The sequence below is a fragment of the Triticum dicoccoides genome, chromosome 5A, assembly GCF_002162155.2.
Source record: "Triticum dicoccoides isolate Atlit2015 ecotype Zavitan chromosome 5A, WEW_v2.0, whole genome shotgun sequence".
Lineage (NCBI taxonomy): Eukaryota > Viridiplantae > Streptophyta > Magnoliopsida > Poales > Poaceae > Triticum > Triticum dicoccoides.
Genome location: NC_041388.1, coordinates 442,433,844 through 442,452,046, shown reverse-complemented (window position 1 = coordinate 442,452,046; position 18,203 = coordinate 442,433,844). Strand labels below are relative to the sequence as shown.

Below are 18,203 nucleotides of genomic sequence, written 5' to 3'. Positions count from 1 at the left end.
GAACCATTGCCGACGCGCATCGTCACCTCGTCCTTCGCTAGTCTCCGTTTATTCCACAGTTCCTGTTTTGAGTTACAAATATGAGCAACTGTACCGGTATCAAATACCCAGGAGCTACTACGAGCGCTGGTAAGGTACACATCAATAACATGTATATCACATATACCTTTGGTATTGTCGGCCTTCTTTTCCGCTAAGTACTTGGGGCAATTCTGCTTCCAGTGACCGTTTCCCTTGCAATAAAAGCACTCAGTCTTAGGCTTGGGTCCATTCTTTGACTTCTTCCCGGCAGCTTGCTTACCAGGCGCGGCAACTCCCTTGCCGTCCTTCTTGAAGTTCTTTTTACCCTTGCCTTTCTTGAACTTAGTGGTTTTATTCACCATCAACACTTGGTGTTCCTTTTTGATTTCCACCTCCGCTGATTTCAGCATTGAATATACCTCGGGAATGGTCTTTTCCATCCCCTGCATATTGAAGTTCATCACAAAGCTCTTGTAGCTAGGTGGAAGCGACTGAAGGATTCTGTCAACGACCGCATCATCCGGGAGATTAACTCCTAGCTGAGACAAGCGGTTAAGCAGCCCAGACATTTTGAGTATGTGCTCGCTGACAGAACTGTTCTCCTCAATCTTACAACTGTAGAACTTGTCGGAGACTTCATATCTCTCGACCCGGGCGTGAGCTTGGAAAACCATTTTCAGCTCTTGGAACATCTCATATGCTCCGTGTTGCTCAAAACGCTTTTGGAGCCCCGGTTCTAAGCTGTAAAGCATGCCACACTGAACCAGGGAGTAATCATCACTACTGTCTGCCAAGCGTTCATAACGTCTTGTTCTGCAGGGAAAACAGGTGCTTCACCTAGCGGTGCATCAAGGACATATGCTTTCCTGGCAGCTATGAGGATAATCCTCAAGTTACGAACCCAGTCCATGTAGTTGCTGCCATCGTCTTTCAGCTTGGTTTTCTCTAGGAACGCGTTGAAGTTGAGGGCAACATTAGCGTGGGCCATTTGATCTAGAAGACATATTGCAAAGATTTTAGACAAAGTTCATGATAATTAAGTTCATCTAATCAAATTATTTAATGAACTCCCACTCAGACAGACATCCCTCTAGTCATCTAAGTGATACATGATCCGAGTCAACTAGGTCGTGTCCGATCATCATGTGAGACGGTCTAGTCATCATCGGTGAACATCTTCATGTTGATCGTATCTTCTATATGACTCATGTTCGACCTTTCGGTCTTTCGTGTTCCAAGGCCATGTCTGTACATGCTAGGCTCGTCAAGTCAATCTAAGTGTATTGCATGTGTAAATCTGGCTTACACCTGTTGTATTCGAATGTTAGAATCTATCACACCCGATCATCAAGTGGTGCTTCGAAACAACGAACCTTCGCAATGGTGCATAGTTAGGGGGAACACTTTCTTGAAATTATATGAGGGATCATCTTATTTAAGCTACCGTCGTTCTAAGTAAATAAGATGTAAAACATGATAAACATCACATGCAATCAAATAGTGACATGATATGGCCAATATCATTTGCTCCTTTTGATCTCCATCTTCGGGGCGCCATGATCATCATCGTCACCGACATGACACCATGATCTCCATCATCGTGTCTTCATGAAGTTATCTCGTCATCTATTACTTCTACTACTATGGCTAACGGTTTAGCAATAAGGTAAAGTAATCACATGACGTTTATGTTGACACGCAGGTCATAAATAAATTAAGACAACTCCTATGGCTCCTGTCGGTTATCATACTCATCGACATGCAAGTCGTGATTCCTATTACAAGAACATGATCAATCTCATACATCACATATATCATTCATCACATCCTTTTGGCCATATCACATCACATGGCACATGCTGCAAAAACAAGTTAGACGTCTTCTAATTGTTGTTGCAAGTTTTTACGTGGCTGCTATAGGTTTCTAGCAAGAACGTTTCTTACCTACGCCAAAACCACAACGTGATATGCCAATTTCTATTTACCCTTCATAAGGACCCTTTTCATCGAATCCGATCCGACTAAAGTGGGAGAGACAGACACCCGCTAGCCACCTTATGCAACTAGTGCATGTCAGTCGGTGGAACCAGTCTCACGTAAGCGTACGTGTAAGGTCGGTCCGGGCCGCTTCATCCCACGATGCCACCGAATCAAGATAAGACTAGTAACGGCAAGTAAATTGACAAAATCAACGCCCACAACAACTTGTGTTCTACTCGTGCATAGAAACTACGCATAGACCTAGCTCATGATGCCACTGTTGGGGTACGTAGCAGAATTTTAAAATTTTCTATGCATCACCAAGATCAATCTATGGAGTCATCTAGCAACGAGGGAGAGGGGAGTGCATCTACATACCCTTGTAGATCGCGAACGGAAGCGTTCAAGAGAACGGGGTTGATGGAGTCGTACTCGTCGTGATCCAAATCACCGATGACCTAGCGCCAAACGGACGGCACCTCCGCGTTCAACACACGTACGGTTGGGAAGACGTCTCCTCCTTCTTGATCCAGCAAGGGGAAGGAGAGGTTGATGGAGATCCAGCAGCATGACGGCGTGGTAGTGGAAGCAGCGGTGATCTCGGCAGGGCTTCGCCAAGCTCCAACAAGAGAGAGAGGTGTTACGTGGGGAGAGGAAGGCGCCAGAGACTTGGGTCCGGCTGCCCTCCCTCCCCCCCCCCACTATATATAGGGTCCCTAGGGGGGCGCCGGCCCTAGGAGATCCAATCTCCAAGGGGGGCGGCCAAGGGGGGCTTGCCCCCCAAGTCAAGTGGGGCGGCCCCCCACCCCTAGGGTTTCCAACCCTAGGCGCAGGGGAGGCCCATGGGGGGCGCACCAGCCCACTTGGGGCTGGTTCCCCTCCCACTTCAGCCCGTGGGGCCCTCCGGGATAGGTGGCCCCGCCTGGTGGACCCCCGGGACCCTTCCGGTGGTCCCGGTACAATACCGATTACCCCCGAAACTTTCCCGATGGCCGAAACTGGACTTCCTATATATAAATATTCACCTCCGAACCATCCCGGAACTCCTCGTGACGTCCGGGATCTCATCCAGGACTCCGAACAACTTTCGGGTTACCGCATACTAATATCTCTACAACCCTAGCGTCACCGAACCTTAAGTGTGTAGACCCTACGGGTTCGGGAGACATGCAGACATGACCGAGATGACTCTCCGGTCAATAACCAACAGCGGGATCTGGATACCCATGTTGGCTCCCACATGTTCCACGATGATCTCATCGGATGAACCACGATGTCGAGGATTCAATCTATCCCGTATTCAATTCCCTTTGTCAATCGGTACGTTACTTGCCCGAGATTCGATCGTCGGTATCCCAATACCTCGTTCAATCTCGTTACCGGCAAGTCACTTTACTCGTACCGTAATGCATGATCCCGTGACCAAACACTTGGTCACATTGAGCTCATTATGATGATGCATTACCGAGTGGGCCCAGGGATACCTCGCCGTCATACGGAGTGACAAATTCCAGTCTCGATCCGTGTCAACCCAACAGATACTTTCGGGGATACCTGTAGTATACCTTTATAGTCACCCAGTTACGTTGTGACGTTTGGTACACCCAAAGCACTCCTACGACATCTGGGAGTTACACGATCTCATGGTCTAAGGAAATGATACTTGACATTGGAAAAGCTCTAGCAAACGAACCACACAATCTTGTGCTATGCTTAGGATTGGGTCTTGTCCATCACATCATTCTCCTAATGATGTGATCCTGTTATCAATGACATCCAATGTCCATAGTCAGGAAACCGTGACTATCTATTGATCAACGAGCTAGTTAACTAGAGGCTTACTAGGGACATGTTATGGTCTATGTATTCACACATGTATTATGATTTCCGGATAACACAATTATAGCATGAACAATAGACAATTATCATGAACAAGGAAATATAATAATAATCATTTTATTATTGCCTCTAGAGCATATTTCCAACAGGATGTCACACTCGTCACCACGGCCTGAACTCGTTCCTCATCCATGTTGTCCCTGACTAGCTTCCTAACATCTTCGAGTTTACTAAGTTTGTGCTCCTTCGGAGTGCAATGGCGTCCGTCGTCGCGTGTGATCCTTTGCGTTTATAAATGCAGCGTTGTTTAGAAAACCTCACACAGTCCCGGGTATCTAAACCGAGACTTCTTCATTTGTATTGGCCATGAAGCAATATAATATAGAAATCTTTCTTTGTTAGAATTGGGCATACAAATCTCGTTGTTCACATTGTTATGTATACACACATGGAGAAAGAATATTCTTGTCCCATATGGATATAGGTTGGTCTTGCGGGTGTTTCACCGCTTTAGCCATACCATTCATATCTAGACTCCGATTGTGTGCTCTTCATCTCACCTTGAATCTATCAACGTACTCTTGATCATCACATTGGTTTCCACATCGTTGGCCAACAAACATTCAGAGGAACTCATGGACGCTCAACACCTCCACCAACCATTGATCTCGTTTCATCGCCCAAGCATCATCCAAGTGTCCATTGGATACCGTCTACATCGACAACCACCACGTCCATGACTCATGACTACGTCATCAACAATGACCACTTCACCTTTTGACACCTTCACCGGAAGCAAGGCCGATACCTACTTCGTCAAGGCTAAAGGTGGCGTGAGGTATCACTCTGTCACAAGCTTTGCCTTTCACCTTGCCGTTACCTTCTTTAGCCATTCTACCCTTTGCCATTTCGTTGATCCTATTGAGACTAGCTATTTGAGTATTGCCACCATAGTGACATTTTTATCATATACATCATTGCTATCTTGAGCATCATATACATCTTTTGGTGTTCGTGAGCATCTATCATTGCTATCTTGAGCGTCATGTACATCTTCATCATATTTATCGGAAAAAAAATGTACATCTTCATCATATACATCATTGCTATCTTGAGCATCATATACATCTTCTGGTGTTCTTTGTACCACCTTGACAGTTAATGAGTAGGTCGGAAGTTTCCCCGTAAAAAAAAGTAGTTTGCACATCACTTGGTATCTTGTGTACATGACTAAACTTATAGAGGATTTCTTTTCCCTTTATTTAGAGGAGAATTTATGCACGGATGTGTTCATCTCAGTTCATGTGTACAGCCGATTTCCTCTGCATCATGTGGTCAGAGATCAGGAGGTACAGCTACTCAGTCCCTGTGCAGGGTGAAGCTGTCGTACACCTTGCCGTCGCTGGACCGCCGGTACTCGAACTGGAGCGACCTGGCGTCGGACGCCGTGAGCTTGCCGAACCCGTAGTCCATCTCCCGGTACACGCTCCAGGGCGGGGCGACGGCGGTGAAGTTGCTCAGGTGGCTGCCGCCGCCCCCGACGACGACGTGGACGGTGCCGTGCCCGTCTGGCACGCACCTCTCCTCGTAGACGGGGCACGTCCGCTCGTACTGGTGGGTGTGGCCGTAGAAGGCGACGTCCACCCGGTGGCGCCGCCACAGCCCCTCCAGGCTCTGCCGCGCCATGGGCTCCGCGAACGCCCCGTCGTAGCCGTAGAAGAAGCCCGAGGAGTAGCCGAGGACGCGGTGCGCGATGAAGACCAGCCACGGCTGCTTCGCCCGGTCCACCGTGCCCAGGCAGCGGTCGAGAAACCTGTACTGCTTCGTGCCCTCCCGCCAGTCGTGCTCGCTGTCCGCCACGCAGAACCGGAACATCCCGTAGTCCATGGAGTACCTGCCCAAGCGCCCAGCACGAGGTTAGCTGTGACCATCGCCATGGATGCATGCCCTGCTGCCATTGATGATTACCAGTAGTTGTCTCTCTTCTCCGTAGGAACGTAGTACATGGTCTCGGCCGGCACGCCGCACTCCCCGCCGGAGTCCGTGCCGTTGTACAGCGACCCGCTGTTGGGGAAATCTCGCTCGTGGTTCCCGCTGCGACGTCGGTCGATCACAGAGTCATCCAAGTTATTACCAGAGAGCGAATTAACTCGTGAAATGATTCTAGATCATGAATCTGAAAGAACCGGATGAAGATGCAGACCTTGCGATCATGTAGGGTACTCGAGAGGTGATTGGCTCGACCTGCTGCGTGAATTGATCCCACTGCGACAGATAGCCGTTGGCGTAGGAGATGTCGCCGATGTGGAACACGATATCGGTGTTGTCGAGGTCCCTGATGAGCGCGTCGGTGGTGTTGAGTGATGCAGGCTGGTAATTCTGGTACTCGTTGCTTCCGTCCCTCTCGTCCTACAAACCAGGGCAGCATGTTATTAGTTCTGAAGGACGCGTTTTCGCAAAATAATAACAATCCGAAGGACGCATTTGGCATACGTAAAATGTATACGGCAATTGCAACCTGAATAAATAGTTGCTGGCAAGCACATGTTTACCTTTCCCATGTCGCCAAAAATAACAACCCTCTGCAGTGATGTTTGCCCGGGGTAAGGAGGTGCTCTGAAAGATTTAGGCTTGCCCCATATAACTTTTCCACCGTGGAGCGTATGTCCAATTTTGTAGTAGTATCTGCAAGGGAGATAGATTGTATTGTCAGACCAGTATTGCTCACAATTGAGACAGTCGCTCTTCGTAGGACAAAGGACTGGAATTTACTCTTTCTCTGGCGATAGATTCTTGAGGAAAGCTGTGTGTATGAAGCCTGGATCCCTCCAACCAACACTACGAGCAGGCTCTCCTGCACAACCAAGAGTAGAGGGAGGTACAAACATTTCAGAACCATGGTGATCGATACAGGTAAACGTCAAAGACATGCACCCATGGTAGTACTCCCTCCGTTCCTAAATATAAGGCTTTCTTTGGTTTGAAGGATTTTTGTAGGAATTTTATAGGATAGGATTTTTGTAGGAAAAATTTCTTTAGAGCCTTTTGATTTGTAGGAATGAAATCATATTTCTATGGAGGAATTCTCAGTAAATTGCACAAAACCATCAGTTTAAAGGCTAGGTTTACGAAAAACACTACAATACATTTTTTTTGCAAAAAACACCGTGTCTACCGTAATCTTTTTGCAAATAACACTGATCGGCGGATTTACCTCGGCTGAGCACGTTTATGACAGATGGGGTCCGCTAGTCAGACTGATGTGGCACCAATTTCTAACACCGTTAAGTTGAACCGTTTTACTGGACATGGGGCCCACTTGTCAGCATTTCACCCTGATTTCTCTCTCTTCCCTCGAGCCAGCAACATGCAGGAGCGCCGCCACCGCCCATCACCATTGCCTCTGAGCTCCACGAAATTCACCGCCGTTAACCATCCCTCACCCAGATCTGGCAAGAATCAAGTTGCCCCCGTCTCTGTACCTCGGATTCGTGCTCCTCCCCCGCGAGCGGCGGCCACGAGCGCCGGCGGGACTTGGATGAGGTCGGTGACCCCGGCGATGCACAACGTCCTTGGCGCGTGGCGGAAGGCTGCCCCTCGGCCGAGGGCGGGACTAGCGGCGTCCTTTGCCTCCCCCTCGATGCGGCAACAGCAACGGCGGCCCTTGCCTCGGCTAGGGTCGGGACGGGCAACGGCAACCGAGCCGCCGGCGCCTTCCACACTCAGATCCATTCTCCCTGCTCCAATCCAGCTGGTGCCTCTGCCTCTGTGCTCGAGCTGCCATCGACGTAGGAGCTGCAGTAGCCAGTGAGCAGGGTGGTCGCCGTGGCTGAGGAAGGAGGCGGCGACTCCCTGCTGGAGCACCACGGTGGCTCTGGTTCGGAGGAGGTCGCCGTCAAGATGCACGAGACGAAGCAACATCGTCGGCGGCCAGCCCGCTACTCCCTCCCCTTGTCAGATCAGAGGGGTTGTGCAATACGGCTCGTCAGCGCGTGGTGGCGTCGGGCGCACGTCGGGTGCGGGCCTCCGGGCATGCACCGTTGACCACAGGGGCAGGACGGGCGGCAGCGAGCTGGTGAAGATAAGGCGAGAACGGCCAGATATTTTTTATTTTTTATTTCAATGACAGGTGGACCCCACAGGGCTCCACACAAGAGGATAACATCCCAAACATCGCCTAACGTGAGGTGTTAAGCGGTGCCACGTCAGCCTGACTGACGAACCCCATTTATCATAAACATACTCAACAGAGGCAAATCCGCCGGTCAGTGTTATTTGCAAAAAGATTACGGTAGACATGGTGTTTTTTGCAAAATAAATGTATTGTAGTGTTTTTCGCAAACCTAGCCTTCAAACTGGTGGTTTTATGCAATTTACTCAGGAATTCTTCCTATCCTTCATATTTCATAGGAAAATAAACATTAGGCTAGACTCAATGGAAAAAATCCTATGAAGTGAATCAAAGGGCATCTTCTTTCCTATTCCTACTCATAGGATTTGAGATGCATCTCATCTCATTTCCTATGACTTTCCTATTCCTATGATTTCCCTACCCTATAAACCAAAGAAGGCCTGTCTTTTTGGATATTTCAATACAAAGTACAAAGGGATGTATATAGACATATATTAGAGTGTAGATTCACTCATTTTGCTCCGTATGTAGTCCATAATAAAATCTTTAAAAGACTTATATTTAGGAACGGAGGGAGTACTTGTCATGGCCTCATGGGTATACATACATACTGAACGGAACCAGTTCAAACTTCAAACCAAATCAGCACCGCGCACCGTCTAAAATTTTAAAATGAGAAAGAGTCTAGTCTTACCACAGAGGCTCTCACGACCAAAGGTGACAGTGTCAGCTGGTGCGTGCACGGGATGGCTCCCTTTCATGCCCCATTCAACCAAGGGGTGTGCCTCACTGATGCCATAGCCGCTTGTCCATGTGACAGTCATCTGGCATTGCAAAGCAGAAACCCGCCGTTTCAGTGAACCGTCAACAACAGATATAAACGGAACCAACAATCGATATGGTGCCAGCAAAACCCCACCTCGTTCCATGTTTTTCCGACCGCTAGACGTGGGTAAACCGGGGCTTTCGGGTTCGCGAAGACGATCCTGTTGGACACCGCGACCAGCGTTGGCTGCAGATGGATTAGATGAAGTCAGTGTGATTCTCTGAATAATGGACAGATACAAAGTGGATATAATAGCAAGACGTGATGTGTTGTTAGTGACTGACATTTGAGAGTCCGCCGGTGAAGAATCCGAAGGAGAAATCCTGGCGCTGGTTGATCAACTGGAACCTGAGAGCCCCTGTCCCTGACATGTTATAACCTGACGAGTAATTCGCAAAGTGATACTGAAACCAGCACAAAGAAATAATTCAAGTCAAGACTTGGCACTCCCATTCAAACTCTGAAGAATGTGAAGATTGCTCTGCTCAATGTATGTGTCACGTAGTACCTTTATTGGCGCCGAGCATATCGCAGGGCCAGGGCCCGACCCATGGGAACCAGGGCATGTGGACGCGCTGCAGGAAAGAGCAAGAAGTAATCAGATCAGGGACGCCGCTTGGTTCATCACTCGGTCGGAGCACAGTTGAAAATCTGGACATTCAGAAAACGAAAATGTACTAGAATAGAGTAGCTCATACGTACTTGAAATTGGAAGGGGAGAATACCCCGATCCAGTCGCCGTCGCTTGCGCGTGGTATTTTGAATTCTACGGTCACCCAAGCCGTATCTTCGCCCTGTCGTCCACACCATCGCGTTAGATTTTTTTTTTGTTGCGCGGCAAAATAAAAAAGCAAGGACCAAAAAAAAACACGGTCAACGGGAATCATACTGCGTAATATCACGCGCGCATATTCCATGGTATGTACTACCATCAGTTTGATTTGGCGGCAGTCGGCACGCGCCGTGTGAAGGCAGAGCGATAAGAGTGGGCGCACGTCAACAGTGGAGGAACCATCCCCCTCGGTTCATGGGTTGACTTGACTTGGATAATGGACATTGGACACCCATGATGGATGGATCGATCTTCCGCTGGAATGCCGCCACCCACCGCGAGCTTTGGCACTTTGTCCCGAGGCGATTGGGAGGACGGAGGATGCATGCACCTGCACGGGCACGGTCCGTCGAGAAAACGGCCGGCCGGCCGGCAAAGCAAGAACCCCACCCCAGGACCAGGACGCTGACAACTGGCCGCTTGTACGCAGCGTGCAATGTGCGTAGGGCGGGAATGAAAGCGACATGCTTGAACACTAGCTCCGGCGTCAGCTTGCGAGGGTTGAGCTCAGCCGGCCGCGCAGGACGGCGAGGGTTGAGTTATTCTGGGAGTTTCAGGGTGAAATTCACTGGCGGAGTTTTCTCAATGATCGGATCAGTAGTGAACCAAATACGCGGACATGTTCGCTACAGTTTTCTGAAAGAGCTACAGCGTGCTAGAGCTGAAGCAGGCGCTGCCTGCCTGCCTGCCGGTCTGAAGAACTTTTAGAACTGCACTATGTCTGCATCTCATGGAGCGGGGTAATCAGAGGTGCGAGCTTGGTCCGTGCTACGGTCGCTACTGCTGCTGCTAGGTCGAGCTAAAAAGGCCAATGGAAAGGAAAGTCTGAAGGTGCTGCGTGCGTACCCGCGAGCCGAGGAGGTTGGGCGACGCGCGCACGGCGGCGGAGGCGTCCAGCGCGACGCGGGCGCGGTGGATGGCGATCCGCGAGAGCGGGTGCACGCCGTGCCCCTCGGCGCCTCCGCCCCAACACGCGGCGACGGCGACGGCGAGAAGGAGCAGGCGCGAGGCGTGGCGGAGGTTGCCTCCTCCTCTCATGTCTGCCTGCTTTGCTTGCTCGCTCTTGTGTCTGAGCAGGGAGGGAACGGGGGCCGGCTTTCCTTTCTTTTGTGGATGGAAGGAAGGAGCACGCGACAGGAGACACGGCGAGGCGACTGCGCGTGCGTGAGAGAGGGGGCGGGTCGACATGGTGTTGACTCTGCAATACGTGGATTCCCCGTCTTGTGTATTTAATTTAATCGGAGCAGAGGACATTCGCGGTGATGCGTCCACACCACACACCAGAGATTGTCAAGAGGGCTACTGCACTTTGCAAATCCGACCTCCTATGTATTTATGGCATCCCATATGTGTTGTTCTCCTTAAATACGAACTATCAAATCCACACACGGCAACGTCAAGCATAAATGACAAATGCTGATGCTAAAAATACAGAGTTCTTACATAAAATTTATTTTAAATGCACAGCTCAAACATCAACTCTTTGGTTTTCATTTGTGAGCCCACGTATGCTCCACAAGATCACTTAGTAGCTGCGCGTGCATCTGATGATCTCCAAGATTTCAATGCATATGCGGAAAGTTCATAAGCTGGTTTGCAATCTGGATCTTCCGAGATTCGGACTGGTTCTCCAGACGCTTCAAAACCATTGGTTTGCGTTACACCATCACCCTTATCATTGATAATCATATTGTGCAAAATAAAGACAACGGGTCATCGGCTGTCACAAAGTTTCTGATTCCCACATCATTACAGCTTCACGAACAATTCCCCAACGAGCTTGAAGACCATATTCGAATGCCCTCTACACGCCCTTCCTAGTTGCTTCCTGCATTGTTGCATAGTGACTTTGTTTGTTGTCTTCTGGTTCAGATATGGTCTTCACCAACGTCGCCCACTGAGGATAGATATGCCATGTTGTAGTCACGGTTGTTGATCGTGTAGTTGCACGGCGGTGATTTTTCCATTACAAAGCCTCCTGAACACAGAAGATCGTTGAAGCACGTTGATATCGTTGTGAGAACCCGACATCGCAAAGAAAGCATACCAAATTCATAAGTCATGTGATGCCACTGCTTCCAGTAAGATGGTGCCCTCTTTGGTGTGACCTCGATACATTACACGCAAACCTTTGGGGCATTTCCTCCATTGCCAATCATGCAAATCAATTGATCCGAGCATTCTTGAAAACCCTTTTGCCTCTCCAATAGCCAACAACGTTTCTTTGTCTTGCACATCTGGTTCTCTCAGATACTCTGCTCCAAGCACATGCACAATGGCGCGGGCAAGCCTGACAGTAGTCTTCAGGCATGTGCTCTCCCCCATCTGAACCATCTCACCAACAGCACCGGCTGTAGTACCAAGTGCAAGCATACTCAGAGCACCCCTGTCTTTCTGCTTAGCAGAGAAAGAGATTGGCCGCAACAATCACTTATGAGTTTGAAGTAGTCATCGTGTGCCTACACTCCCTCTACAATGCGCAAAAACAATGGTTTACGCATACAAAAACGACGAAGAAACCATGGATCATTCGAAAAAGTTGGGTCTAGAGCAAAGTAGTCCCTGTATAGTAGTCGTGCTACGGATACCCTATCCCGATCGATCACTATTCTCCCTTTCATTGAGCCCTTAAAGTTGAGAAAATGCTCCACCTGCCGGCCTGTTTCCTCTTGCATGCTCATGAGCATGAGCATGTCCACTTCTTCGTCTAAATCCGACAAATCAAAGAACTCATCTTCAATTATTTTATCAAGCTCCGTCGGTCCATAATCGTCGTTCGACGAAGTAGTGGAACCTCTCATTTTCCCTATAAATAAAAAAAATAGTTCGGAGAATGTTCGACCACATAGAGCGCAACGGGCATCCCGAGAGTTGTTGGGCGTACTGCGGTGGCGTCCGGACCGGCAAAGATGTCCGCGGCGACGAGCACGGTAAAGAGGACTGTAGTGCCGGTGCTAGCGGCACCGAGGCTCAGAACGACATCGAAGCAAGGGTGGTGGTGGAGCTATAAGACGTCTGATGCGGAGGAGGAAGAAGAGATGAGAGAGCAAATGGTATCGGTAGGGCCAGGGGATGGATTTGGTACAATTTGTGGTAGGGTCAGCATGTCGGGTCTGACGTGGCGGATGCGCCCAGTCCTCCCTTATATCCACCTCATATTTGGACTGGATATGAGGGGTGTTGGTCAGCCCTACCGTGTGAGGCGCCCATTTGAGTCGGTTTCTTTTACCGGTCGTTCAGTGATCGGGGTGTCCGCCCGACTGTAGATGCTCAAATGCTCGAGGACGCATTTGGGCGTGTCTGCGGGCAGTGACTGGTCACACCTTAAATTTTCTCTTTTGCAATTGGATACCTCATACTTGAAACGTTAAATTCGTACAAAACATGCAAAAGAGGAAAAACCTACATACTACATAGATCAACTAATAACCTAGACTACCCTAGTCCTAGTCGGAGATGTCCACGATCTCCGTGCCTAGCTCTAGGCACATGGGCGGCAGTGATGCGGCTTGAAGCTACATCGGTATTTTCTCAAAAAGGAAGGGATGATGCAGCACAGCGACGGTAAGTATTTCCCTCAGTGATGAAACCAAGGTTATCGAACCAGTAGGAGAACCAAGCAACACAATGTAAACAACCCCTGCACACAAATAATAACCACTCGCAACCCGATGTGTTAAAGGGGTTGTCAATCCCTTTCGGGTAACAGCGCTATAAATTGGTGCGTGGACGGGATAAAGTTGTAATAGATTAAATAAATAAATCGCAAATAAAATAAAGTGCAGTAAAGTATTTTTTGTATTTTTAGTTTAATAGATCTGAAAATAAAAGACAAATAAAATAGATCGCAAAGGCAAATAATATGAGAAAGAGACCCGGGGGTCGTAGGTTTCACTAGTGGCTTCTCTCGAGAAAAATAGCAAACGATGGATGAACAAATTACTTGTACGGAGTATGACTAATAAGCTTCACCCGTGGGGTTTAGCCTTCAACAGCCACGTATCAGCTGGCAATAGGCGAAACAATTCAGGGCATAGTCCATTGTTTAGTTGTGAAGAAATCTAATCATGTTGCTCTAGGTGGAAGTTCAACTTAACAGTCTTCACTGGAAATTCTGGTATATCAAACATTGTTTGGAACAGTTGACAAACTTATGTGCCTCGAGATCTGATGAGGGATTGTTGTATCATAGATGGGCTTTATGCCCATATAAACAATGATTCCTGTTTAATTTTGAGGCCCATGTAGGTATATGGTAGGTGGTGTGAAGTTTAGTACCCCGATGCTAGTTGAGAAGGGTTGAGACCCTTTTATAAGAGCTGCTCTACAACTTGCCATTGGAACGTTGGGAAGAAGAGTGGTACACACGCGCTCCTCCTCATCCGCCACCCGCCTCACCCCGATGCACGCGAGCCGCGGATTGTGGGAATGAGCCGAGCTGAAGCTTATTTTTGCCGGTCGGGAACGGATTAATTAACGAGTCACTAACAGATGCGCCACACTCCGAGACTTTGGACCTTGGGCTGGTTGTGCAACCCTTCTCCGGGAACGGCGACCCCCTTCCCGGAAGTGTGTCGATTCGGTCGTGGGCCGACGACTCCCTTTCCGGGAGTCCGTCGACTCGATCGTGGGCCGATGACTCCCTTGCCGGGAGTGCGTTGACTCGGTCGTGGGCTTCGGCCCAGGCCCATAACTTCCTACCCGACGACCTATATAAAAAGGCACTAACCAGTGAAGTGACTTAGTTCGGTTCACTCTCACTCCCTCTTGCTTAACCCTAGCCGTCATCTACTGTTCCTCACTCTGAGCTGCTCCGGCATCCCATCCCGATGACTGTGTGGACGGTTGGTCGGGAGAGCAGGTGCCTCCGAAACCCTGTCGTTTGAGATCCTGCCCACAAGAACGGCAATAAGGTTTCTGGAGAGCGTCTCGACCCGACTGCTCCCGATCCGTCCCCATCTCTGTCCGCCTCTGCTTACACTACTTCCCCTGTATCGACACCATGGTTGACGGCGCCGCCGCCAAGAAGAAGGCCACAGACGACGCCGAGGTTGCTGCCGCTGCCACCGCGTTGGTCTGGCCAATCGGAGGGTATGAACTGTTCATCCCTCATTTACTCGTACATGTGCTAGCCGTATATGTTCTAGTCATATATAGTTCGATTCTATGTACAGTACGTGCTAGTATGCTTAGGTATCGATACAAGATGCACGATGTATCTGCAATGTTTATCATTTACTTGTGGATTAAATTAGTCGGAAAAGTGCTAATATTTTTAACACTGAACCAGTCAGAGGGGAGCGCTTGCACATTCATAACGTGGGTTAGGATACATCATAGTTTGGTTCGATGAGTATTAAATTTTCGCGCGAGAGAGGCACAGACGTGGTCGACTAATGAATTATGAATGTACTGTATGTAGGTTCATGCATGTGCTGGGGTGTCTACGCGCGTATCTTATACTACTTCATTGATCTCTATTTCTAATGGAGCAGTTGATAGTCTCCGCCGGTCAATTTTCGTCCCACCATTTTCGTCCGGTTTTTTTTTCATAGGTTAACCTTCGTAGATGTTTTTTCGTCTGGTTTATTTTTGTCTCACCTTCCATTATTATATCCTCACGGTGATTTTTTTTACTCTCCCATTAAAAACTTTCTTAACATTTGCATACTTTCCTAACTATGCATGTCACAAATGGGCAGGTATTGATATCACGTTACAAACAATAAAACCCATTTTCATGGAAATCAATTCAAATCCTAATTTCCTAACCCATTGATTCTTACCTTTTCTAATCTCTACTCGGTTGGTAGGCATGTCACAAACGGGCAGGTATTGATATCACGTTACAAACAATAAAACCCATTTTCATGGAAATCTCTACTCCTAATGGAGTAGTTGGTAGTTTCCGCCGGTCAATTTTCGTCCCACCATTTTCGTCCGGGTTTTTTCGTAGGTTAACCTTCGTAGATTTTTTTCGTCGTTTTTTTCGTCTGATTTATTTTTGTCTCACCTTCCATTATTATATCCTCACGGTGATTTTTTTCACTCTCCCATTAAAAACTTTCTTAACATTTGCAAACTTTCCTAACCATGCATGTCACAAATGGGCAGGTATTGATATCACGTTACAAACAATAAAACCCATTTTCATGGATATCAATTCAAATCCTAATTTCCTAACACATTGATTCTTACCTTTTCTAATCTCTACTCGGTTGGTAGGCATGTCACAAACGGGCAGATATTGATATCACGTTACAAACAATAAAACCCATTTTCATGGAAATCAATTCAAATCCTAACTTTCCTAACACGTTGATTCTTACCTTTTCTGATCTCTACTCAGTTGGTAGGTGGTATCTTCGCTTCCTACTCCCAAACCTCGATGGCACAATCCTCGAGGGTTCCCCACGATTCTGCACGCACAAAAGAAACAAGCAAGAAAAACCAGCGTGACTGAAACCTACGAACCTATGTCCCTCTTCCTTCCCAGCCGCGAAGCGAAGCCGGCCGGCCGCCACCCATCGCGTGCGCCTAGGGTTCTCGATGGAGCCTACGGCCTCCATGTCGTCGGCGAATAGGCGAAGGGCGGCCTCAGAGGCCCTGGAGCTGCAGCTACGGCGGAGGACGCTCGAGACCATGCAGGAGCAGTGCGGTTATCGAGAAGATGTTCAGGAGTGCGAGGACGGGAATCCGGGCTAGGGGCGGACGGCTGGGCGGCGACATCAGCGACGGGGAAGGGTCACCCCCGGCGCCGAGGTTGGCGTATCCGAGGGCAGTCCATGGTGGCTGCGGCGAGGGTGGGCTCATATCCCGTTCATGGAGCTCTCCCGGCACCGCCGCCCCGTTTCCCATCTCTTCCTGATCCGGCGCCGCACCATCGTCTCCTATCTCTCCCTGAAGTCACGATACTGGTGGTTGCCAGGGGCTCGATCCAATGAAACGCAGGATGGTCGGACACTCCAGTGCGGATGCTTGCAAGGGCGTGCTGGCCCTCGCTTGGAAGGGGATGAGACTGTCAGGAAGTTAGCTTGGTTGGCGAGAGACCAGGCGCAAGATGTGGTGGAGTGGAGACGATGGAGGTTATGGTTGGTGCGGAGATCACGTGCCAGCTGTTGGGAGGATCACGACGATGGCCTGTGTGCGTTCCAGGCATTGGGCTGGGTAGCAATGCAGGATGGCTATGCGACTTCCATGGCAATGCAGACGGAACAATCAACGTCAGCATGGCCTTGGTTGGCTTGGGAAGGCTTCAAAAATTGTATATTGGTTTCATCTTGCTTTTTTTCTCTTTCACAAGTACATGTTCACTGATTCTATTTTTAGCTGATGTTCTTTTGGTTTTAATGATGCATGAGGGTGTGATAAAGATGATTAGAAGTAGTATACACTAACGTTAGGTTTAGCATTGGGGGTAACTTGGTAAGTAGTAACAATTTGTGGGTTCAAGCCACGCACCAGCAGAAGGATGCCATGCCGAGGAGTGTCGGATGTGGCCGGACCTCCAATTTTCAAGGAAGATGGCAGGGAGCCTCCACATCAGGGAAGAGATGAGGGGCTCCAGGGCACTTGCCAAGGAAGCTTCTCTTTGTAGTTTCTGTGTGCCAAGTTTCAATGGTCGGTATGTATATTTTTCTGAAAGCAGTTTGTGAATTCTGAACCTATTTGACTAATACTGAAGCCATCTCTTGTTTTCACTCCTTTTGAACCTAGCAAAATGACCTGCTTGGGCCGAACAAGGACATGGGCATGGTGGTGGATATAAGAAGCATGGCAAACATTCAGCTACAGAGGAACATTATGAAAGGTATGTACGGTAACTCTAGCCATGCATGGCCACACACCAACATATGTTTTGCATTGTTGCATATGTTCTAACCTAAACAAAATGTTTACTGTGAACTGAACAATGATGCGTCGTGATACAGAGGTTGGAGAGGCTGGAGGAGACCATATGCCAGCACAAAGCGCATCTTGATGGCCATCAATATGAGGAGCTGGACCTACCCACCGGTTTTAATAAAATCAGTCCTGTAAATCAGGCTAATTGCAAGCATCGGATACTTGTTAGCTATCAATTGAATCTCTTGTCCTGCAAGAACATGTACTTATTTGGATGAGAGGACTGTAGCACGACTCAATGAAGAGTCAGATCGACCGTCCGCTCCTAGTGCACTCCCCGGTTCTGTCGTGCTGCCCCGTGCACCAACCATCCAGTAAAGGTTCTGAGTTTAACATCTTTTCAGGAAGAAATTATCTATTGATCCACATGTTTGTATTTTGGCAGACATGAGTTAATTTATCATCTTTTAAGGAAGAAATTACTAGAGAGAAGAAAGCCCAGTTTTGCAAGTAGTGACAGTCCAACATCATATTGACAAATCTGGTTTCTCTTTCCATATACATATACATAAGTGTATAATTTGTTTTGATTAAGAAAGAAATGTATACATGTTTTTTATATATGTATCTCCCCTGATCTGTTTGTAGTAAAACCGACTTTGGTGTTGTAGTTTTCCTCATATTTTAGTGCTATAAGTACTAACTCGCTTTAGTCACAATATTTTCTA

The 18,203-nt window shown here is 48.4% G+C and overlaps 1 protein-coding gene across 1 annotated transcript; it reads right to left on the bottom strand.

Annotated features, from left to right (window-relative positions):
* Window positions 1–5,063: 5,063 nt before the first annotated feature.
* Window positions 5,064–10,760, bottom strand: LOC119302198 (probable inactive purple acid phosphatase 27). Its single transcript, XM_037579229.1, has 11 exons — window positions 10,477–10,760; window positions 9,501–9,592; window positions 9,307–9,373; window positions 9,083–9,202; window positions 8,892–8,984; window positions 8,667–8,796; window positions 6,613–6,694; window positions 6,393–6,525; window positions 6,044–6,249; window positions 5,809–5,934; window positions 5,064–5,734 (listed from the first exon to the last, which is right to left on the bottom strand). Exons 1-11 carry the CDS (start codon window positions 10,666–10,668, stop codon window positions 5,200–5,202), a joined length of 1,776 nt encoding a protein of 591 aa, XP_037435126.1. The 5' UTR covers window positions 10,669–10,760; the 3' UTR covers window positions 5,064–5,199.
* Window positions 10,761–18,203: the final 7,443 nt, after the last annotated feature.